The sequence below is a fragment of the Theropithecus gelada genome, chromosome 1 (assembly GCF_003255815.1).
Source record: "Theropithecus gelada isolate Dixy chromosome 1, Tgel_1.0, whole genome shotgun sequence".
Lineage (NCBI taxonomy): Eukaryota > Metazoa > Chordata > Mammalia > Primates > Cercopithecidae > Theropithecus > Theropithecus gelada.
The window spans coordinates 114,499,221-114,524,346 of record NC_037668.1 but is presented as its reverse complement, the minus strand read 5'-3'; the positions used below and the strand labels follow the sequence as shown (position 1 = coordinate 114,524,346).

At 34.3% G+C, this 25,126-nt stretch overlaps 1 protein-coding gene across 1 annotated transcript; it reads right to left on the bottom strand.

The window, feature by feature from the left end:
* Positions 1-1,325: 1,325 nt before the first annotated feature.
* On the bottom strand, positions 1,326-23,507 carry LOC112627289 (calcium-activated chloride channel regulator 1-like). The gene is made up of 14 exons (XM_025389480.1): positions 23,349-23,507; positions 22,066-22,206; positions 21,709-21,856; positions 20,894-21,002; positions 18,759-18,939; positions 15,060-15,287; positions 13,700-13,924; positions 9,899-10,076; positions 8,630-8,730; positions 8,063-8,287; positions 7,496-7,766; positions 6,775-6,939; positions 5,691-5,930; positions 1,326-1,666 (listed from the first exon to the last, which is right to left on the bottom strand). Exons 1-14 carry the CDS (start codon positions 23,505-23,507, stop codon positions 1,326-1,328), a joined length of 2,712 nt encoding a protein of 903 aa, XP_025245265.1.
* Between the last annotated feature and the right edge of the window lie 1,619 nt (positions 23,508-25,126).

Genomic DNA, 25,126 nt, shown 5'->3' with positions numbered 1-25,126 from the left:
TCATACGTTTCATTTTGACTGAAGAATGATGGTTGAATTATACTTTCCTGCATGTATTGAGATAATCATATAACTAAACAAAAACTGTTAATGTAGTAAGTTACTTTAATTTTCTAGTATTAAATCACATTTGGATTCTTGAGATAGATTCAACTTGGTCATGATATATTATTATTTTTCATATTTTTTTCTGGATTTGGTTTGCTAATGATTTATAATTTTTTTCTTGACTCTTCCAGATATATAGAGTGTCTTCGTTTCAGATATTTAAAGAGTTTCAATAATCTTCTTGTCTATAAACAAAGGATTTTCTACCAATGTGGTGTTCTCTCTCTTTCTCTCTAAGAAAACTCACCCCATTGCTATATTAATAGCTCAATTTACCTTTTATTAGATAGTTTATACATTCTATTAATAGTTAACTTTCTGAAACTTTATGTGTTGATTCTCAACAATGTTATTAAGGGGTTAGTTTTCATTATATGAAGTCCTCATAATACCATGTGCACATGATACTTTGTGGTTTTTCTTAATGTAATGAAGTCAAATTTAGAATTTTTTTGAGGTTATGAAAATATTCATTAAGTTATTTAAACATATTTATTGAATATCTACTATGTGTCAATTATTATTCTAAATGTTGAGGACACAGTAATAGGAAAAAGAAAAAATCCTTGTCTCAATCAAGCTTCTTGGTAATAGTCTTAGGACCTAATGATGGCATCAGCATAGAAATAACTTTATTGTGATGTTCCACAATTCATATAGAAAACGATTTTTGCTAGTCATTTCAGGCCTACGGCTAAAATAACTTTTAATCAATGACAAAAAACAAATATACCACTTATAATCAATGATAAAAAATCAAATTTGACTTCCTTACTACTTACTACTAGTCCTTTTCAATTATAGCTTATATAAACATGAAGTATTCATTTGTAATAAAAAATGTGATACAAATAAATCTATAAAATTATTTGCTACTATGTATATACAAATATTTTTTAAATGGCTTGGATACATTTTGATGTCAGTATACCAAATGAATCTGTAGCACACTCTAAAAATGTTTCTTAAAATGCTTACAAGTACAAATATGTATCTTTTCATATTAAAAATTAATGAATGGATTATTCAAAGACAAGAAATGATATACTCATTTTGATTAACATTTAACAACTCAAGTAGTATTAATTAATTAGAAAACTTACAACTTTTTTATATTCACTTTTATATTATAATGAGCTTTATACTAGACAATAAGTATAGTAAATTAAATTCTAAATAAATGTTTACCAAGTATGTATAACATTATAATTTCTAGTTTAAAATATGGATACAATTACAGCTAATCCAAAAATTGCCAAACTGATTGCAGAAATATTGGTACCCAGATCAGGAATGCTGGGTTCCTGTGGAGGAATAAAGTTAGTTGCTTGTGCAATGTTTGAAACCTCTGAGGTGACATTGGGTTCACGGATGGCTTGAATTGCAATATAGAATGTGGTACCATTCTCTATTTTAGAAGGTTCTGGTTTAAATTCAAAATTTTCTACTGAGCCAGCCTCCTTAGGTATTAGACCAGAAGTATTTATTAAAGCAGCTTTATCAAAATTTTCTTGGAGGTCCAGGACATGTTTGCTTGTTCTTATCATGTAGCTGTCAGCTGGAAAACAAATAGATACTTCAGATATATTAAAATCACTAGGATGGCCTTGCTGCCACCACACTGCCTTACATTTAGAAACGTATCAGAAAAGCATATTAGGTTTTAATTATGGAAATCCCATTAGCTTTTGTCTGGTTATTCCATCTTTATTGTAAGGACAAATGTGTGAACAGTTTTTCTTAAAATGTAGAATTCTCTAATCCCAGGAAATTTTAATTCAAAATCATATGATACTAAAAAGTCAGAATCTAGATTCCTTTTTAGGAAGAGAAATATAAGGAGTTGCATCTACTTTTTATTTTAGAACAAGGAACATAAAAGTATTCTAGGATAGTGAAGATATTCAGTACCCTATCTCTGTGTCATTTCTTATTAAGTTAAAAGAGAAAGTAATAGGATAGAGGAGAAAGAGAGAGATGATAAATGGAGTGGGAAACAGGGATAAGGATAACCAGCAAAAGGAGGCAGAGAGACTGGAATGTGTACTAATTAAACACGTGCTAAGCAGAAAGACAAACATTGCAAGTTCTCACTTATTTGTGGGATCTAAAAATCAAAACAATTAAACTCACAGACATACAGAGTAGAAGAATGGTTCCTAGAGGCTGGGAAGGGTAGTGGGGGACTGGGCAGGAGAAGGTGGGGATGGTTAATGCATACAAAAAAATAGTTGGAAAGAATGAATAAGACCTGCTATTTGATAGCACAACAGAGTGACTATAGTCAATAGTGAATAATAACTTAATAATACATTTAAAAATAACTAAAGCAGTGTAGTTGGGTTGTTTGTAACATAAAGGATAAATGCTTGAGGGGATGGATACCCCATTCTCCATGATGTGATTATTTCACATTGCATGCCTGGATCAAAATCTCATGTACCCCATAAATATATACACCTACTACGTACCCACAAAAATTAAAAATGTAAAAATATAAGAATAAAAAATGAAAGTATGTATGTGCTAAGGACCTAGACAGACCTTAAGTAGCACCCTAATTTTACTTGCTAGCTGTGTAATAAAAAGAAATGTATTTCAGCTTTCTTTCTTTTTTTTTTTCTTTTCTTTTTTGAGACAGGGTCTTGCTCTGTCACCAGGCTGGAGTACAGTGGTGCGATCTCGGCTCACTGCAATCTCCAGATCCCTGGTTCAAGACTCTTCTGCCTCAGCCTCCTGAGTAGCTGGGATTACAGGCATGCACCACCACGCCCAGCTAATTTTTGTATATATATATTTTTTTCAGTAGAGAAGGGGTTTCACTTTGTTGGCCAGGATGGTCTTTATCTCCTGACCTTGTGATCTGCCCACCTCGGCCTCCCAAAGTGCTGGGATTACAGGCGTGAGCCACTGCACCCGGCCTTAAGCTTTCTTATCTCTAGTTTTTTATCTGTTAAAATAGAGATTCAGTTATTCAAATTATTCAACAAATATTTATTAAGTGCCTACTATTCTAGTGGTAAGAATTATAGATGATAATGCATGATGCACGTTTACTACAGTTTAATAAACGATAAATTAATAAATGTTTGAAATGTTGGCTGTTATTTTATCAAGAAAGGAAAAGAAGATGCCAACATAAATATTTCTTTCTACACTGCTTTTCAATATCTACCATTCATGTAAAAATATATTCTCACATTCTGAAATGTGATGAAAAATAAAACACCAGGTGTTCTTTTTTGAAGTAAGGACTTAAATTTTTCCATTAAATATCGAAGGTATTTCAAGTGTGTGGTGAATAACTTTTAGTGTATTTTTAAAAAGAATTCAGGTCCTCTGCTTAACATTTAGTTTCCTCTTAAATAGGCCTTATCAATCCATTCTATTATTCTTCACAAAAACCCTGTGTTCCACTTAGGTAGGTCTCCTCTCTCTCTCTCTCTCTCTCTCTCTCTCTCTCTCTCCCTCTCCCTCTCTTCTCTCCACCTATCTATTCCTTATTTTGATTAGAATATTCCATTGTGAAATTTTGCTTTCTTGACCTTGCTTATATAATTTTGTTCTTTCTCTCTCCAAAAGGGTTGTGCCTCCTTCTCCATATGTATGCAAATTGTATTCATTCCTTAAGGTCCAACCAAGCCCAACTGCATGAAGTTCCATCCAAGTATTTCATTCACCCTGATGACTCTCTTCATGAACTTCTGTTTCATGGAATGGAGTTTTTCAGATACTTTAGTAGAGGTTCAACTTTTCATTCTGATTAGATCTTATTATTTTTTGGGGTAAAGACTGTGTTTTGTACTCTTCGTATCACTCAGGGTACCTGGTCCTGTGTTGACATGTATTTGATCTCCTTAATTACTTGACCAACAATACAGTTGTTGACACCCAACATGATAAAATTAGAAAATCATAAAATATTAGAATTATATCTACTTGTTTTAGTAATTTTAGGTGATCTAATCTAATTTGTATATTTGACAGGTGTGGAAATTGTGTCCCAGGTAATTTAAGTGCTTCATTTGGGTTTACATAGACATTCATTTATTCTTTAAGAAACTGCGACTACCTTACTTTTGGAATATCTACAGGTAACATTTAACAGGTACCACAACCTCTTCCTATTCTTCCTAAGGAAAGACAAGATTAGATGCCACCTATTTTAGGCATTTGTGATTATACATTACTGCTACTTTTAGTTCTTATAATCAGCATGAGGGATATTTGTTATTAACCCAATCTTGAACTGAAAGTTTGGTTTTACTGAATTCACTATAGAACTAAATATTTGGTTAAGAAATTTCATCTGTGGCTTTTTCAGTGGCAATGGTATTTTTCACTTTTTTTTTTTAATTCTGCCATATGTTTAAGGGTCATACCATGAGAAAATAAGGTATTTCAAAAGCTGTCATAAGATTTTCAACACTGAAATACAAAAGCTCTGTTTGTGCATATTCTATGTTTCCTCTGACTTTAGAATGATTTTCTTCTTGTATAATAATGATAAGAAATGCAGCTTTGAAAATGCTACATAGTGAAAGATTAAGAAGCATCTTTTCTTTTGAGCATGTACAATGAGGGGTTTATTGTAACCCAGGAGAAAGAGTACTGAACACTGGTGTTTTAGCACTAGCAATCTCTGAGGTATTATGTATATGTATATTGCATATTGCTTTCATTTTCCCAATCTTAAAGGGAAAACAGCAAGGCTGGCATTATCCCATAAAAACCTACTAACCTACACAATACTGGAATATGGTAGGCATTCAATAAATACTGATTGAATTCAGTTAAATTTCAAGCAATGATAGAAGTAATTTAAACTTTTTGGAATGAGGGTCATTTATTATTAGGAACTTTGAATAAATGAGATCTTTTGACCTTGAACTTTATTCAAACTCCATGAACAAATCTTTCAAACTAGTGAATTTCTGTGCACATGAACATCTCTCTGTGGACACCTTCACTTCTCTTGGGTAACTACTCTCATTCTTCAATACTCAGGGGTAGTCTTCTCTGGGAAGGCTTTATGATATGCTCTGATTTTAGCCTCTAACTAGGGGTTTGTGGCCCACCTATGGGTTGCCACATGATTCTCTGTTTATAAAAGCATATGTCTTGTTATACGTAATTATATGTTTACTTGTGTGTCTTTTGTACTTAATTGATTGTTGAGAGTATAGATCATTTCTTAGGAATACTAATAGGGTGAAAGCTCAACAGAAGGTTGATAAATGAATGAAACTGTGCAAGTACAGAAATACTTAAAATTTGGGGGAAGATAATGCAACAGAAAGCTGTTAACTGTCCTCTTAATTTCTAAGCTGCTTCAATTTCTGACAGACAATTTGGCATAATAGAATCTGATATGACTGGGTTAGAATTGTAAATTACTAAATATAGAAAGAACTTGGTCCAATTAACTCTTACAGCTTTAGTTTTCACATCTGAAAATAAAAAATGGCCTTTGGTAGACAGTTCATAAATGTTATTTATAAACGGAACATTAGAAAATTCTCAGGAAATGAAAGTCAATGGGATTTCTTTTAGTATATTTTAAAATATAATGTCAAACTTACCTCTTCCTTTATCGAGGACCTTGCCAGGGGCAGTCCATGAAAGTTGAATACGATCTCCTTGAAACTTAGCATCCAGGTCTACAATTTTACCAGGTGGGAACACCTGAGAATGATTACCATTAGGAGGCACTACTGATACAGTAAACGACCCTCCAGAGGCGAATCTGCTGAAGCCTTCCATTTCAGCTTCTGCCACATCTTCTTTGACTTCAGGTTTGGGTAGGTTCGGTATAATTTTTCCTACCAAGAAAAACTTTTGTAATATTTCATTTTTTCATGTCTACTCTTTTTTTGTTTTTGTTTTTTGAGACGGAGTCTCTCTCTGTCGCCCAGGCTGGCTGAAGTGCAGTGGTGTGATCTTGGCTTACTGCAACCCTCGCCTCCTGAGTTCAAGCAGTTTTCCTGCCTCAGCCTCCCGAGTAGCAGGTTCTACAGGCGTCCGCCACCACGCCCGGCTAATTTTTGTATTTTTAGTGGAGACGGAGTTTCGCCATGTAGGCCAGACTGGTCTGAAACTCCTGACCTCAGGTGATCCACCCTCATCTGCCTCCCAAAGTGCTGGAATTACAGGTGTGAGCCATCGTGCCCAGCCGCCATGTCTATTCATAGTGCAAGCTGATCTTGCAGCTGTAGAGGATTGATATTGATTGATGGCAGACTTTGAAAAAGTAACAGCTTTTATTGAGAAAAAGCTTGTTTATTGATATTTTAAAATTGATGAGGAAACATTATGCTATGTTAAAACTATCTTTCAACCTATCTGTCTCTACTACTTGACTGCAAATTCTTTGAGGAATAGGATTATGTTTTGTCTTTGTAGCTCTAGCACCTAGCACAGTGCTTGCAACATAGTAGATGCTAAATATTTTTTTTTCAATGTAAATGAAATGAACTCAGGGGGATGTGAACAAAATATGTGGAAACATAGGTCTTTGCTAGGTCTACTAATAACAATATGGCTTTGAAACATACAGATGATTACAACGTTATATACTTGGGCTTTCTGTAGTACATTATATTTTCAATGTTTGCCATGTGCAATTTATCTAAACAGCTGGCACATTTCTATTTTAGTGCTACTTACCATTTTCAGCATAGCCCGGTATATACAGAGCTTTATTCTGTTGTTGACTTAGCCTAGCTGTGTTTTTTCTTGCCTGGGCATGCACTTTTAAACTGTATCTACCATTCCCATGGTAATCTGTAAAATACCTTGAGTAGATGCCATCATTCTTGACAGTATCAGCACCTTGATAATGAAATGTAAAAATTAGTCATCCAATAAAGTAAAAATGACAGTCATATCTGTTTATGAACACTGATAATGTTAGTAATTTGGGAGACAGTATAGCACAGTGTTTTAAGTACATGAATTCTGGAGTCAGACTATTTTGGTTGAAAGCTTGGGCCACTTGCTAACTCTGTGTTTTTGGAAAAGTCTAATTTATGGTAGGCATTCAATTAATATTAGCTGTTACTATTATTTCATAAAAAATACTTATCAAAATAAGAAAACGCAACTGGAGAAAGCATATATGAAACACTGACATTAATGAAAATAGAGAAAAATTGTGCTCTTAAGTTCCATGGAAAAAGTAAAATTGTTCATAAAATTTAAAAATGGCATATGTGCTATGTCTACAAGTTGTCAAGATAACTGAGAAAAAAGTTTTTAAAACATTAGGATTAAAATTCATTTACTTAAAAATGTGTTTCATTAGAAAATACAGGAAATATTGACTTCTAGGTCATAGAACGGTAGGAGGATTTTAAGTTTAGTGGAAGTTGATGCAGATTCTTATTACCTGCGCCATTGTCCCAGAGCTCCAATGTTACTTGATGTCCGTCTTCATTTTCTATAATGGCTGTTACGTTGATTCCCAGAACAGGCAGAAACCCTTGACTGACTCGTGCATAAACAATCATTGGGCTAGGATAATGAGCTGTATTTTGACTTATGTGAGCAGTTGTAATTACTGGGAGTGTGGTAGGGCTTCTTGCTCGAGTGGTCATTGTCACAGTTAGCAATTGAGATTTGGTATGATTATTTCGAAGGCTGTAAGTCCAAGTGCCTGTCTGAAATATTAAAAAATATATATATATCTGAGAGCTTTGGTAATATTTTCCTACTTTTTGTTTGGAATACAAAATTATTTACAAATTTAAACAGAATAATAATCATGATTTTTAATATTGAATTTCACAAACAGTATGAATATGAATCCCTAATTATTCAATTTGATTTCTTTATTACAGATGATCTGTCATCATTTTAATATTGGCAATGTATAAGATGTTATTTATGTTATTTTCATCTTTTAAAAATAGAAGTTGATTAAGAAAGCTTAGAGAACATAAAATAATAGACCTACCTCTGCAATACCTGGTATTCGAAGACGGACAGACCGAATATTTAGTTTATCTTCTTGGAAATCTGAGGTAGTATATTTTTTTCCTTTTGGATCTTGAAGAATTATTTCTGGCTTTTGTATTGTCCATGTGACAACAAAGAAAGTATCTTTTCCAACTGTACTATCCACAGGCACTGTACCATTTATCCATTTCTTCCGTGGGATATCCAAGGTTTTACTTTCCAACTGTTGGATAAATAAAAACAATAAACATATGAAATCCACTTGTTATCATAGTTAATGAAATTTCTGAGTTTAGTCAGTTTAGAGTAACTTTAAATTTGTTTTTAAGATTTCAATTTAGAATAAGAATTATTTTAAATAATTTTCCAAATAAAGAGAATAGAAAAATTCAAGAGAAAAAATGGCTTTCAGTGTTATGGAAAATCAAATTCAGTAAGGATGTTTTTCTTCTGCATATTTGAAATATTTTCGGGCAAAATAATTATTAGAGAAATAGGAGTTAGTAATTAGGATAATATAAATTACAACTGTGAGAAAGAAAATAATTTTTTTTATTACACTGACCTGAACAGCCTGCTGAGAGATGTTGCCACTTCTAGATGAAATTCTGCTGAAAGCATCAATAAGGCCATTTATGTCCTTATGGGCATAAAAGCGACGTCCTCCTAAAATTGAATTTTAAGTGGAAAAGTCATATTTGTTATTTTGCTCTCATCAATACACTTTAAAATCTATTTTAAAATTTTGTTTTAAACTTACAAAAGATGAACTTCCCAGCACTTTGTGAACTTTCAGTATATCAGTGTCCCTTATGTAATCCTACAATAATAACTAAAACCTTGCTCAAAATAAGAAAGATAAGTAAGATTAAAAGAAACTGTAAAGAATGAGCCAAATTGTATTGTCTTTACATCAATCAGTCATCAAATGTAAGTGCCCGCTGCATTGGTAAAACTGGTGTAAGCACTAAATAATGTTATAAAAATGAAATTTAAGATAGTTCTTCTGAACCGGCTGTTTATTTTCTAGTTGAGTCTAAGGTACACCAAAACAATTAGACAATTACAGTCTACAATAAAGTAAAAATTAAGTGAAGGAAATAAATAATGTAGAAATTAATGAAGGGAGAGATTACTTAGGTGTAAGGAGTTAGGAAAGAATAGATTGCAGAGGGCAAGAATTAACACAAGTGACTGCCACAAATACAACAATCAATATATATTTATTGAATTGATAAATGGCAGAAAGATAAGCTGGAAGGTTATTGAAGTATCCCAGTCAAGGAATTGTAAGAGCTGGATTATAATGGCAGTGGTAGAAGGATTGTGTATAGAAAGGTGAAATACAGAACTGTTTCAAACTAAGATTTAGCAAGATTTGGTGAAGCAGGAATAGGGTAGTATGATGGAAGAGCTCTGAATTGATAATCAGGACTCTATGGCCTTTGGCAAATCATTTGCACTCTCTAGGTTTCCATTTCCTCATCTATAAAAGAGGATTGTCAAAATCCCTACTGTGTGATTGAGTAGTATTTTGGAATTAAGCAATAATTTTTGACTTCCAGTTGAGTAACCATAGAGAAAGAAGTTTCTGTTTAGTAGCATTGGCAGAAAGTAAGTGGGGAATGAAGACAGCAAATGGTAAATAACATCAGAAAAAAACTGGTGTGTGAAGTGGAAGAAAAGGAAAAGAACTTAATCTAAAGGATGAAGAAGGGACAAAGATTAATTTTTAGGATAGGAAATTTTTGAGCAGATTTGTAGAGAAAGAGCTCCTGGAATGGGAGAGACTAGAAATTAATTTTTTTATTCAAACTATATTCCAAAAGTTTACTTGTCATATTTGACAGGGTCTCCAGTTCTCTGTCAGCAGACGGCCCCAGAGCAATGGTGTGGATGATTGCACCACTTTGTTTTACCTCTTCAAAGCATGAGCTCATTTGATTATCTTCCCCATCTGTTAGTAATATGATTTCAGAACCCGAAGTACTCTGATTACTCTGGGAAATTGCCTGATAATGAAAAAGCCAGGTTGTTAATTGTAGAATGTCATATCTATCTATCTATCTACTTATCTATCTATTATTTTTGAGACTGAGTTTTGCTCTTGTTACCCATGCTGGAGTGCAATGGTGCAGTCTCGGCTCACTGCAACCTCCACCTCCCGGCTTCAAGTGATTCTCCTGCCTCAGCCTCCCAAGTAGCTGGGATTACAGGCGCCCACCATCATGCCTGGCTAATTTTTATATTTTAGTAGATATGGGGTTTCACCATGTTGGCCAGGCTGGCCTCGAACTCCTGACCCCAGGTGATCTGCCTGCCTTGGCCTCCCAAAGTGCTGGGTTTACAGGCATAAGCCACTGTGCCTGGCCCATATCTTAATATATTTAAAATAAGAATAAACCTGTTCTTCTAGTCCTTGCATCAGAGTAAGCAAAAGGAAACTCAGCGAAGTCATTTCAGTCTGAGTTGGCATATGGAAATGAGTGTAATTTACAGTGGTCTTGTAAGTTTTCAAAGCTAAAGTGTCAATACTTCTTCTAATCCTCTCAAATATACTTTTGCTACCAAAGAGAGGAAAAGTAAGCACTTAGAGCAATGCCTGACACACAGTAAGTATTCACTGAATATTAGCTATTATTGTTGTCAGTATTATCTAAGAGGTGGGGGGGTGGAGGCAAGTGAGTCAGGCAGTTCTAAAAGACTGCAGACTAGATATTATTTGGAAAGTCATGACCAAAGGTGGGTGTGCAAATTTAAACAGTGTACTATGTGCTTTAAAAACACATTTTATTTGATCACTTCTGAAGAATCTCAGGATTCCCTGGACAAAAACAGTTTGACCTACCACAAAGAAGAATCAATTATTACAAATGTATTGTTTTTCTTTTCATCTTTTCCTAAGTCCTGCCAAGAGATTTGGCGTTAGATACCTTGAGAGTAAATTCCAGCTCTGCCATTTGCTAAATAGAATAGCTAGTGTTTAGTTTTTCTCAAGACTTTATATTAAAGTATATACATGTATATTATATAGTACATACATGTATGTAAGGGTTATATACATTTATAACAGAGTTTTATACATAGATTAGTGTAATGATTAAATTTATGGACTTTGGGGTCAGAAAGACCAGGTTTTGAATCTTATATCTGCCAATTTTTGACTATATGATACTGAGAAAGATTTAATTACTGTGCACTTCAGTTTTCTTATCTGCAAAACGGGCATACTAATATTACTCAACTTACAGAGTAATGGTAAGGGTAAAATAAGACCATGCATTTAAAGCGCTTAGCATAGGCAATAACGTATAATATGATCAGTAAATGTTAGCTATTATGCTATTATTGTTAGAATTTTGTAAGTAAAATGCTTATTTATTGATTAGTTTTATTATATAAGTAATTAAGAGCTGTTTATAGCTTGTGATTCGACACCATCTATTCAGTGATAGACTTTGTGGTCAAGGTATCATAAGATATATATCAAGGCCGGGCACAGTGGCTCATCCCTGTAATCCCAGCACTTTGGGAGGCTGAGGCAGGTGGATCACCTGAGGTCAGGAGTTTGAGACCAACCTGGCCAACATGATGAAACCCCATCTCTAATAAAAATACAAAAAATTAGCTGGGCATGGTGGCGGGTGCTTGTAATCCCAGCTACTCAGGAGGCTGATGCAGGAGAATTGCTTGAACCTGGGAGGCGGAGGTTGCAGTGAGCTGAGCTCATGCCACTGCACTCCAGCCTGGGCAACAAGAGTGAAACTCCATCTCAGAAAAAAAAAAAAAAGATATATATCAAAATATGTTTTAAAAAATACATGAACCAATATGTGTAAACATTCTAACATATTCCCAATTTACAGTGCTTGTCATATTTTAGAAGTGAATAAACATATATAGTAAGAATTATAATTATCATAACAATAAACCTTTCTTAAGGATTTATTTATCTTACATAATGCCTGCAATTAAATGAGATAGGTACTATTATAATCCACATTATCTTGGTTGAGGAAGCAGATGTTCTGAGTTGAGTTACTTACTCAAGGTCATTTAGCTAATAAACATTAGAGCCAAGATACCACATTTGTCTGCATCCAGGTCCTGCCTTCTTAAACGAACACATTTAATCACAGACACAATGAAGAAAGTTGAGATGTAGTATTAATCAATAGACTGGATAAGACTAGCAAGCTCCATTTTGAGGCAAGGAGAGGTCAGTGAAGGAAGTAGTTTTCTGTTTTTGTGACTTAAAGCATGACAATAAATAGGCTTAAATGAAAGTTAGGTTGGAAGCAATTCAAATGAGTACTGGAGGCAATTGGGTATAGTGCTCCAAGAGTGCTCCCAATTTTTCGAATTCACCATTTTAATTACATTAAACTTCAATCTATATTTGTTAGGTTAGGTACTATACTGGTTACAGAGCTGCTTCTATCTTTGTGATCTTTCCTTTCTTTCCTTCCTTTCTTTCCTTCCTTTCTTCCCTTCTTTTCTTCCTTTCCTTTCTTCCTTTCCCTTCCCTTCCCTTTCCTTTCCTTCTTTTTTTCAACAGGGTCTTGTTCTGTTGGCCAGGTTGGAGTGCAGTGACATGATCATGGCTCATTGCAATCTCTGCCTCTAGAGCTCAAGCAATCTTCCCACCTCAGTCCCCCAAGTAGCGGGGGCTACAGGCGCACACCACCATGCCTAACTGATTTTTTTTATTTTTTGTAGGGGCAAGGTTTCCCCATGTTGGCCAAGCTGGTCTCCTACTCCTGAGCTCAAGCGATCTGCCTGCCTCAAACTCCCGAAGTGCTGGGATTCAGGGGGACCCACCATGTCTGGCTTATTTTTGTGACGTTTTAATTTTTAAAAATTTTTAATGTATTTTTTATTTTTATTTTTTTTTGAGATAGAGTTTTGTTCTGTAGCCCAGACTGGAGTGCAATGGCACAATCTCGGCTCACTGCAACCTCCGCCTCCTGGGTTCGAGTGATTCTCCTGCCTAAGCCTCCAGAGTAGCTGGGATTACAGGCCTGCACCACCACGCCTGACTAATTTTTGTTTTTTAGTAGAGATGGGGTTTCACCATGTTGGTCAGGCTGGTCTCAAACTCCTGACCTTGGGTGATCCACCTGCCTCGGCCTCCTAAAGTGCTAGGATTACAGGCATGAGCCACCGCGCCCAGCCTCTTTGTGATTTTTAAATGTCAATTTAACTTGATAAACTGGGTCTTTCTTTATCCATCATATGGAAATGTTACTAATTTCCGTTTTCCATAATCCCCTCAGTGGCATTTTTTTCTGCTCCTTGAAACTCAGACTGTGGGAGTGTTCGAGAAATGGGGAGCTCTCCAATAAAACCATGATTGTGTGCACCCTGAAATTTTCCCCCCTTACTTAACCATTCCGCAGTGCAACTTAGCACCTCAGGAGTATGTCATTGGAATAGCCACCCTCAGAGAGGGTCTGGCTGTAAACAGATACTAGGAGAGGTTATTTTTTTCTTCTCATAAATGATTTACCTTGATCAGGTCATAATAATATTAATTGAGGGGCCCATGAATGCTTGTCCTTCGTGCAAAGGTAATTGGAGAAAATTAAAAACGATAGTAAATGGCAAATGATATTTTAAAAATATTTTATTTTACCTGAAATCCTGCTTTGAGTCCCCCACAAATTGAAGTGCCGCCACTAGGTTTTTGAGGCAGGTTTGCAGTGATCTTTTGGTAAGTGTTCTCATCAATTATTTTTGTGAGATTATTTTGGATTTCAGCAGAACTGTCAAATGTGACCATCCCAACCAAGGATCCCTTTTCAATAATTTGAATCAAGTACAGTTCTGCTGCTTGATTCATTCGAAAGAGACGGTCTTCCTGTAAGAAAAAGGTGTGAATAACTCACAAGACTCTCCAAATCTTGATGGATTAATGAACGATAAATCATTTGTAGGCCATAGATCATGATAATAATTGATTGGTTGTATTTTAAAATTTAGCTTCTTCATTTTATTTAAAAAATTTAAAGAAAATCTTAAAAATTCAGTTATATTTGAAAAAGCCTTAAAAATCGATACCTTTTTATTTAATGGTTTTACATTGAGGAATTTCTCCTAAAGAAATAATTTTAAAAATGCATACAAAGATGCTCATTTTAATAATAGCAAGTGTAAATCTCCCAACTGTCCAACAACAGGGGATTGCTTGCCTAATTATAGTGTGGGCATGTTATACAAGCATTAAAAATTATGTCATGGAATCTTTTTTTTTCGCGGGGAGTATTAAAGATATATTAAGTAAAAAAATCAGATTATAAAACATTATATAAAATATAATCATATTTTTGAGGAGGGAAAGCAAATACATTAGCAAAGAAAAGACTAAAGTATCATATTTTCAATGACAGAATTATGGATGATTTTCATTTTCTTGCTTGGCTGTAATTTTTCTAGTTAGAACTAAAAGTTAAGGAATAAAAATGATTCATAATCCAATACCTTAATATAACAACTTTTTTTTTTTTGAGATGGAGTCTTGCTCTGTCACCCAGGCTGGAGTGCAGTGGTGCAATCTTGGCTCACTGCAACCTCTGCCTCCGAGGTTCAAGCCATTCTCCTGCCTCAGCCTCCCAAGTAGCGGGGTTTACAGACATGTGTCACCACTCCCAGCTAATTTTTGTATTTTTAGTAGAGACAGGGTTTCACCATGTTGGCCAGGCTGGTCTCGAACTCCTGACCTCAGGTGATCCACCAGCCTTGGCCTCCCAAACTGCTGGGATTACAGATGTGAGCCACTGCACCCAGCCTACATTTTTCTGTTGGCATATTGTCTTCTAGTACTTATCTATATAAAATTATGTGCTAAAATTTATTAGAACATAAATACATATGTATGTTTGTTACTAGAACTGAACCTAAGATTATATTTCCATCAGCTTAAATACTTAATACTTATATTTCTAGTAGCTTAAATACTTAAATAATTTAAGACAGTTAACCAAAAACTATCTTACTCTATACATGCTTCCAGATTTATCAAGTACCAAACAGACTACACGCTGTTTGGACTGGAGCAATGAAAATGTAGGACGAGGTGGTGAATTTATTTCTGTCATGGGAGATAAATGCTGAAAATCTTCAGAGCTCATGATTACATCCCATGTGCTTCTGTGATTGCACATTTTGTTCTGTAGGTTTGGAGCTTCTTTATTGTGTGTTTTTTCAGTACAAAATTCAGTCACCTGGAAAAAAAAATCAATTAGAAGACAAGATTACAATAACTTGTGAGGCATCAAATATGTAGTTATCTGTCATACATAGCCTCCACAGATTTTATCTCCTGTTAAAAACTACTTTATAATCTAACATTCTGACATCCATTTGCATACTTGAATGGAACAGAAGCAAGGTAAAGCTATCAATATGTACTGGTAAAGATTTTTGCTGATTCTTTTGGCTATAGATAGAAACATCAGTGGAGCATTGTGGCAGCTGGCACGACTGCTTATGTTAACTTTTTACTTTCCCTTCTAAACTTTGAGGGAGCTCAAGCCTTGAATTAAGTTTGAGGAAAAAGGGACAGGGCTTGTGATAATTTCTAGCTACCTCCTAAAAATGGTATAGAGAAAATGGCCTTCTTTAATTGTCTAGGTATGTTCCATATCATCATAGTTGATCAAAAAACTTGAGGACAGCTATTCTACAACCTGGATCGCTACTGGCTCTGGCAAATTTTGACATAAAGTAATACTCCTGAAAAAGGAATGAAAGTATAGGGAGAAAATGAGGAAATGTAATTATTTGTCTTTTAGAGGCAAGTGGTGAATTGCATCCAGTAATTCTGCCAATGAATATTTCATTACTATAGAATCTGTGAAAATGTTTTAAGTATTGAAAACGTAGTAACTTGGAAAAATGTGGTCTCCAAGAAGGAATTCATCTTGCTACTGCAAGATGAGCCTCAGCTTACAAGAAATATTTTTAGTAGTGTCATTTCATTATTTTAATGCCCTCCCAATGTAAAATATCCAGATGTAAGCTCAGAATTAGAAGAACTAAATTATTACATTTGAATACCTTTTATCTAAGTTTTATGAATTTGTTTTGTTTCTGATATGGCTGATACATTTCCCAAATGGGGTTACATTGGATGGGAGAAAAATGTAGTTTACAATCAAAGCAGTGATTCATAACCAAGTCTTGCTATTATGAAATGTCTATCAAACCTGGTTCCTCTTTCCCCTACCACTGCCAGTGCCTTTATTTGGGCCTCTTACCTACCTGTTGCCATGGCCTTCCAACTGGTCTCCCTTGCCTCCACTATCAGCTCACTCTATCTCATCCTTTACAATTAGTAGGATTACCTTCCTGAAATAATTAAACTTATCACCACTCTAAAACCGAGAGGATAAAACTCAAACACTTTAGCTCTGTATGTCCCCATTTTTTGTTTCAACCTCATTTCCTGCCTCTTACTCACCGTGTATTCTTTGCTTCTACCATACTGGATTTCTTTATATCCTTAAAATATGTCAGAAACTTTCATTAGGGTCTTTGCTAGCCCAAATGGTAATTTCGTGCAAATCAGAAAAAGCACCACTTTCTCAAGTTCTTTTACTGTTATCTGCCAGAAAATTGTTCTAATAAATGTTAAAATCTTAATGACCATGATGCAAATAATTTAGGCAATGCTGAGCTTCCAGAATCATGAACAGCATTCCTGCCTTACTCCACTCTTTGCTTTTGTAAATCTGTTTCTTTGTATAGAATACTCTTCCCCTTCTCACTTTGGCAAATACATACTCACTTTTCTCAAATCCCAGCTCAAAACTCACTCTTCAGAAACTGTTTTCTGTCTTCCAGTTGGCAATGGTTACTGCTTCATAACACTTGGGTCATATCTCTATGTGTCTTCCCACTTAATAATATATACTTATTTTATCATATCTCTTTCTCCCTAAACTGAGTTTCTCAAGAACAGTCATCTTTAATTATATCTGTGTTCCCAGTTCTTAATGTAGTAAATACTAGGCACGAAATAAGAATCATAAATAATAAGGATGACTATTCAACATATTAGATCATATCTTTCCTAGCTCTGAATTCATGCCCTCAGTACAGATACTATGCAATATATTTATGTTATGATCATTAGGAGTTAGTATTATTCTGGAAATGTAACCATTTTATCTCTGGGCCATGTCTTGTATAATTAGTTGCCCTCCATATTTCAGCTCCACAATCTTCTTCAGTATTATTTAGGTACCATGTAGGCAGCGTGAGTTATCTCCTGATAGTCAAATGCTGTTGGAATTTATAGTATGGATCAGGCAGTACATACAGTATTGTAGTTATCCTCTGCTGTCACATGATTTGATATCTATTTGTACGCATTGCTCCAGATTTAGCAGATAAAAGGGAACATTCCTGACTCAAGTGTCAAATGTAGTCAAGCCTTTTATCATTAATGCCCGAAGGTCCAAAGGAATTTTAAATTTTATCAGAGATACTAGGCCTTTACAAACTTCTGTCTAAAGAACTGTTTTGGTATTGGTATATGAAAACACCAATCACTACCAACAAATACAGAGGTTTATAAAGGTATATGGCATATACCTGTGAAAATTTGGTATGTAAAAATTTGCTTCTTTGAAGTAAGTTAGTCCCACTATTTAGAGGTAGTGTACTTTGTTTTGATTTGTTGTTTTTGATAAGTTTCATATATTTCATATTTTAAAATATTTTTATATGTTTAGAAATGTTCATTAGGTAAGTACAATATGTTTGGATTAATTAAGATTAGGCTTATCCATGGGAAGAAACAACTGGTTATTTTTCAAATATTTAACACATTTTAAAAATTAAAAATTTAAAGTTTATATTGCATTCAACTTGTGCTAAACACTATGATAATACTTTACATTAGCTCTTGTAAACCCAACATGAATGACTATGTGAAGTAGGTATTATAATTCCTATATGAAAGATAAGACAACTAAATCTCAGATTTAGCAGTTTGCCCACAGTGGACATAGCTTTAAAATGACAGACTGGGTTTCGATATCAGCTCTATCTGACTCCAAGACTCCAAGGTACCTATTCTTATGCACTAAGCTTTACATATTTAAATCAGATATTTCAGGTCAAACGTTAGTTTTCAACTTTTTTGTGGTGTGTTATTATTTAATTGGTTAGACACATTGGTAATTGTGATTTTTTTTTTCTTAAGTCTGTTCAGTGGAGGAAGAGCCCTATGTATTTTCACAATACCACTTTGCAATAGCTTGGCGTGCTTTAGTGTGAAGGTAATGGAAAATCTAAAATGTCAATCCTTTTCAAAGCTACATTATAAATTACTTTAGAAAAGTAGTATGGCTAACACTTAGAAAACAAATTAAAAGTAAAATTGTAACTCTATACAGAAGTCCACAGAAGTCAATGAAGGAAGAGATGTATTCTAAGAATTTATTGTGTGACTCCAGTGAGAAGGCTACAGTGCTACATTTGAATAAAAGAAATAGGTTAATAAGAAAAGATAGGGTAATTTCCAGAGACACCCTGATACATGCCAGAGAAAATGACCTCTAATTAATTGCCTGAGTAATTTTCTGCCTTTCTATTGATACCCATAATTTCACAGTAGAAAATCCAGTTCCTCTAATTAATGTTTTTTCCCATGGATTCCTTTGAGAGACTGGAAAAAAGGTACTTACAGAATCAAGATTTTGCATAAACATAATGGATTCCTTGGCAGTCTGGGATCTGTTTGGGATAAATGTACATTTTGCTTCATACAGCCTCGTCTTTGGGTTACGTCTGCATGGTCGTTGTATACAGCTGCCCCCCTGGCATTCGTTCAAAACCATGTTAACACCAGTAATATGAGTGGAACATCTATGAGGAAAGAATTAGATTATATATGTATATGAAGACTTGGCAAATCATGAGTGAAGACCAACATCCTAAAATTTTTCCTTCAGTGACAACTGCCATGGATCATGTACCAAACATTACATTTTGACAGAAATAGGCACAATATTCTACCTCAATTTGTAATCAGTTTCAATAGAAACAATGTTGTCAGTTCATATTTATTAAACATGCATTGATCATTGTGATCAATAAATCTATTATCCTTGTGACTTTGAGCTAAAGATGATAATTCCTAATCAGAGGGATGTTGTAAAGATTAGATGAGTTAAAAGGTACAGTGGAATTGCTTATTAATAGGAAAGGGAAAGTCAATATTATGCTTAAAATCCTTTTCAATTTCCATATGTGGTATTCACAGTTTTGTGTTTATAGCATTTTGTAATCTGTATTTTGAGAACCACTTCACTAAACTGGTGGAAGAAATAAAACTAAACCCTGCATGAAAAGGCTTGTGCCTTCAAGCCATTTGGTCCTTATGGTAAAAATAATTGTCCAGTCCCTGGCAGGGAATAGGGGGCAGGGTACAGGGATAGGATTCTAAAGTTTCTGTTTATATGCAGGATATCCTACCATTCTGTGTTAATGTTAAACTTCATGACATTAATCCATTTTAATGAATTTGTGTTGCAAGAATTTAGGGACATGGTGAGTCATATTTCCCAGAGGGTTAGTTCTTGAGTAAGGCTGAAAATTAAACTTACATATGACGAGACTTCACTGCTTGAAAGTGCCTGACGCACAGTGGGAGCTCAATAAATGTTTTAGATACTTGTTTTTACTAATGTATCTATTTTTATGACTGATTATAAGGAAACTCATTTATTTTTCATGAATTTATAAAAAATGTGTTGTTTGATACATTCTTTGTTTAGCTTTTACTATACGCCAGGTCCAAGACCAGAGGATTAAAAAAATGTGCAGTTCTTAAGAATGTTAAAGTCTAATGGGGAGAATAAAATTGTATAGACAATTACTGCCCAGCGACATACGTGTGAGAGAAGCCCATACATGCTGTGGGAGCATTCTTAAGGGAATTTAATCCCAAATGGAGGGAGAGGAAAGACATTTAAGTAAGAAATATTTAAACGGAATCTTAAAGGATGAACAGGCATTATTTGAGTAAGTGAGGAGTTGTGTGGGATGAGGTTGAAAGAAATGAATGTCCTGCACTGAGAGGAGCCCAGGCTGTGTGAAAAACTGCAGGAAGCTCAGTGGAGATCAAGCGAACAACACAATGGAGATGACGAGAGGCATTTTTCCATTACCCCTCTTTCCTCGAATACATTTTTCATCGCAAAGACTTATTTCCTATTACATAACTTCCATTGTTCTTCAATATTCTTTAAATACTCTATATGCTTGATATTTTTAACTAAGTTTAAACATCTCATCTATTTGTAATAGTGCCTGCAGCACTTAGAGTTATATTTTTAAAAAATCAACTTACTACCTTATCCTTATGAAAAGTACTTTTTCTTTAAGATCAAGATTAAATGAAAAGTATAATACGATATTTACAAAGAAGCTCTAGCAGCCTAACTGATTTCAGTGAAACAGATTTACCTTAAAAAGTGATGAATCAAGTGTAGCAAAAGAGTGGGTAGGGTTGAATACCTATTCTCGGATATGTTGGGATTTAGGCTGCAGCTTTTTCCTATCTCCTCTGCCCATAACATGTTACAGCACAGTCCCTGTGAATACTGAAATTATTTCCTGTTTTTGATTCATCTTGATGCCAAGGTAGAATCTCTAGATTTAATTGGTGGCATACATGATGGGGCAGGTTGGATATTGCAATGAACTGTTTGAACATTCTCAGGTAGTTACCTGAGATAGCCTTTGTTTGCCTAGCATAGAAAATTAAAGAGTCATAAGTAAAACATTTTGAAAACAGGTTTGCTCAATACAATGATACCTTGTTGCTTCAATAGTGTTTCTTCTGGAAATATAGAATGGCTGGTCCACATTATACTCATCAAATACTCCCCACCGGAGATGGGCCCACTCATGGACAAATACTCTACCTGTGAGAGAATACTGCCACTTATACATTTATAGTTACAATATTTTAAGACAGTTTCCTTATATTTCTCTTAAACCTCTCCCTAACCTAATTGAGTCAAGGTACTCCAGAAATTGATGCCTTTTATTAGGCCAAAAAAGTTGAAATGAGTTGGTGCCAATAAATGACGCATTTTGTTATTAAACACACACACACACACACACGCACACACAGACACACGCACAAAGAAATATAATTAGGAACATAACTAGCATATTTTCAAGTAAAGGTATTATTTACTACCTATTTTTTTCTTCTTAGTTTTGTTTTCTTAAGCGACGGAATCTTGCTCTTGCTCTGTTGCCCAGACTAGAGTGCAGCGGCATGATCATAGCTCACTGCAGCCTCAAGCTCCTAGCCTCAAGTGATCCTCCTGTGTCAGCCTCTTAAGTAGCTGGGACTACAGGTATGCACTATCATGCCTGGCTAGTTTTTAAAATTTACTTTTAGTTTTTTAGAGACTGAAGGCTCACTCTGTTGTCCAGGCTGGTCTCTATCTCTTGGGCTCAAGTGATCCTCCCACCTCAGCCTCCTAAGTTGCTGGGATGACAAGTGTCAGCCACTGTGCCTGGCTTCTTTACATTTTTAAAAAAAATACCATTAAACATAGTGTTATTTTTTTTCCACCAGCGGAAATAAGAACAGAAGTACATCTTAGATATCTCTACCTCGAGGCCCATAAGTAAGCAAATTATTAGTCAACAAGAAGTTTGGAGTAAAATGTATATATTGTCCTTTATCTCCACATTGTCCATATTGAAGTGTATAGGGATCATCTCCATATTTCAGGTGAGGATCAGCAACTAAGACATCTGCCTAAAAAGCAAAAGAACAAACAAAAACAAATTCCAAGAGCAATAGAAACAAGAGATTTTAGAAAACAGGACTTTTTTCATATACATTAAGAAAAGTTATATTACTAATTACTAAATTAGTGATTAGTAATTATTAAACAATTACAGATATTAAGTTTTTAAAAGCACAGGAGGAAAAAAGCAGTTTAGGAGTTAGATGAAATAGCCTACCTGGTCATATGATTCTTGTTTTGGGATTAAGTACTCAGATTTTGATTTCCAGGTTATTGGAACTAAAATGCTTACATTCCTGAAATAAGCTCTTCGTTTGGTGGCATGAAACAGGTAAGCAGATGCTTCAGTTACCATTTCCTGACAAAATTTAAAATACCTTGTGGTAATAATTTCACAGTGAAATGAATATAACAGTACATATATAACTAGATGAAGCAAATCTAAGCCTCTTTTCCCTGAACATTTTGGAAAAACTAACTGAAAAATAGATTGAAGTTTTCTATAGTTCTTCAGTCTGTAAACTCCTTATTTTCACATGCTCAAAACCACCTTTTAAAATTTTTTACCTGCATTCAGCATGATGGGTTGGAGATGGAAATTAGGGTGTTGGGTGAGATGTCAAGGTGATTAAGACTGGGAGCCTGTTGGTAAAGTTGTTTATTTGATCAAACAGAGTTGCTTCTGGTTGTTTAGATAAACTGGGAGTTTAAAGTTTGGTAGATTATTGTAATTGATGTCAATTGAAAAAAAAATTTGCTAGATTTATTTTTGGTTATCTTCTCCTATGTAGTGTTTTCATAAAAGGCAAAGTTTTACCAAATAGAAATGAAAATAGAAATACATAGGTTTCATTGGCTTCAGATCCCAGTTTTGGCACTTATTGTGAGATTTTTACAAATCACTTCATTTATGCAAAGGTAATAATTCTTGTTTTTGAATTCCTCATGGAGATATTGGGAGGATCAAAGAAGACAGTATATATTAAAGTGATAAGTATAAAGTGTTTTTTATTATACTGAATAATACAAATAAAGAAGGTACATCCATTAAAAATGTGTCATTTTTTCTTTAAGATACATATGACTTTTTACTTTTCCAGAGTTTGAACAAGTGTGAACAACTGAAAAAATGTATAGGATAAAACTCTAGGGCTTAAGTGTAGATTAGTTAGCTAAACTTTATAAAAGTAACTTTATGAAGATAAAATTTGAGAATAATTTTCTACTTGCTGTAATGTCTTTCTGTTAGCTTAACTAGTTGAAAAAAAATATTAGTTCAGCCTTTTAATAATTCATTGGGGAATGGCCAATAGTATTAACATATAATAAAACACATTTAAACTAAGCAGGTATTAATCTGACAGTTTAGATAAATGCTATATAAATGATAAATGCTGTTGAAGCAATTTTGGAAAGTTATCACTCAATGAATACCTACGCACCATGAGTTGAAAATACTTATTGAAACAAAAATATGTGGCTAATAAATTTTTCTCTTACCTTTATGTTTTGAATGAGTTTTTCATCTTCTGGTATACTGGGATTAATTGCAATGACAATGCCATCATATCCATTGTTATTTAAAGTTACCTGCGAGCTTTTCAATACAGGCAAGAGAAGCAAGGATAGGAAGAGAATCACCTTCAGACTGAACACCATTTTTGCACGTTGCAACAAACCTTTTGGAAATGTACAAAGGGCATTTATGTATCTGCTTAACTCAGGAATTTGCATCAAGACCAAAATATTTGCATAAAGTTAGTATAGTAAATTACTAAAATATCTTGGAGTTGCTAAGTAGCAATAGGGATTATGCTGAACACATTTATCATACTTTCTAAGACAGCTGGGGCATTAATATTCATTGGATTGAGTAATTCTTTTAGATTGTGTAGTTGTCATCATAATGGTGGGAGATCATAATTGTCATCATAATCACCATCAAATAGTATTAGAGATGGTATTTGTTTATAAAGAGGTACAATCTGGAGGGATGAGGAACTATAATTAAAAGAACCAGGAAACAGTAGATTAAAAGGCCTGGTTTAAAAAAAGAATAAAGGGATTGGAGTAGGAGTGGCAGTGGATTAAGGGTTTATATTCACTCTTTATGGGAGTAATATAAGCACAGTGGTTGGGAATAGCTAAAGGGAATTTTATTTTTATCTTTTACAATAACTAGTTGTATATTTATTTCAGTTTTCAGATAGCATTGAATGTTTTACATACATGTGTAACTGATACTTAATATGCTTCAATTAAGCTTTCTTTTTTGGATTGAATGCAAATCTTCCTTAGCTTGGAAGAGTTGTACTCAGCATTGTGAGCTGGCTCCGCAGTCAGATACATGTAAACCTGACTCTTGCCTTGGTCACTCAACAATCAAGTTATTCTTTGTAAGAGTTGTGTGGCTCTTTTTAAGGCTAATTTCTTTTCTGTGATATCAGACTAATTATGGAATGTTGGAAGAATTAAATGAGATAATCCATGGAAAGTACTCCATAAAAGACTTCTGTCACCTAGTAAGCATTCAAGACATAGTATCCGTTATTGTTAAATATTATATATTATGAATACAAAGCTTGCTGTAAATTTTTGCCAATTAAATTCTATGTTTTCATTGTTATTTTATAAAACTTTAAAATATAGTCTTCCAGTGTTTAACAGGTGAACGAACTTGCCTGAGCTTGCCTGAGAAATGGTTAGAGGAAAAACTGTCAGAATGAAACTATAACCTTTTAAAAAATGCTCTTGATTATCTCCATCTATTGACAGTATCCTATCCTTGTTGGTTCAGTTTAGTATGGCCTTACCTGTAAAATCTTCCCAAATCATTTGCACTAAAAGTAATCTTACTTCCTTTGTACTTGTTTGAACCAGTATATTTATATACTACCTGTATAGCATTTGTTATTATTAATATACATAGTATATCTCCCTACTAGATTGTAAACTCTTCTTTGGAAGAAAGAGATTATTTTTTTCTGAGTGTAACCTATCAATCTCAATTTCATTAACTGTTATATGAGGACAGTAATAGCTATCTAGAAGAAATGTTTTGAACGTTAAATGAAATAACCTATGGGAAAGCACCCATTATAAGTGCTGGTACATAAACCTCAATAAATTTATTTTTTTTCTTTTCCTTATTCCTTATAATTCATATGAAAAATATGTGAGTGCTTCTATGTGCCAGGCCCAGTGCTCTGCTCTTTAGAGAGTACTGAAATGAGTAAAACACAGTCACTGCTTCCAAAGAACTTGACATTTTGTTGCAT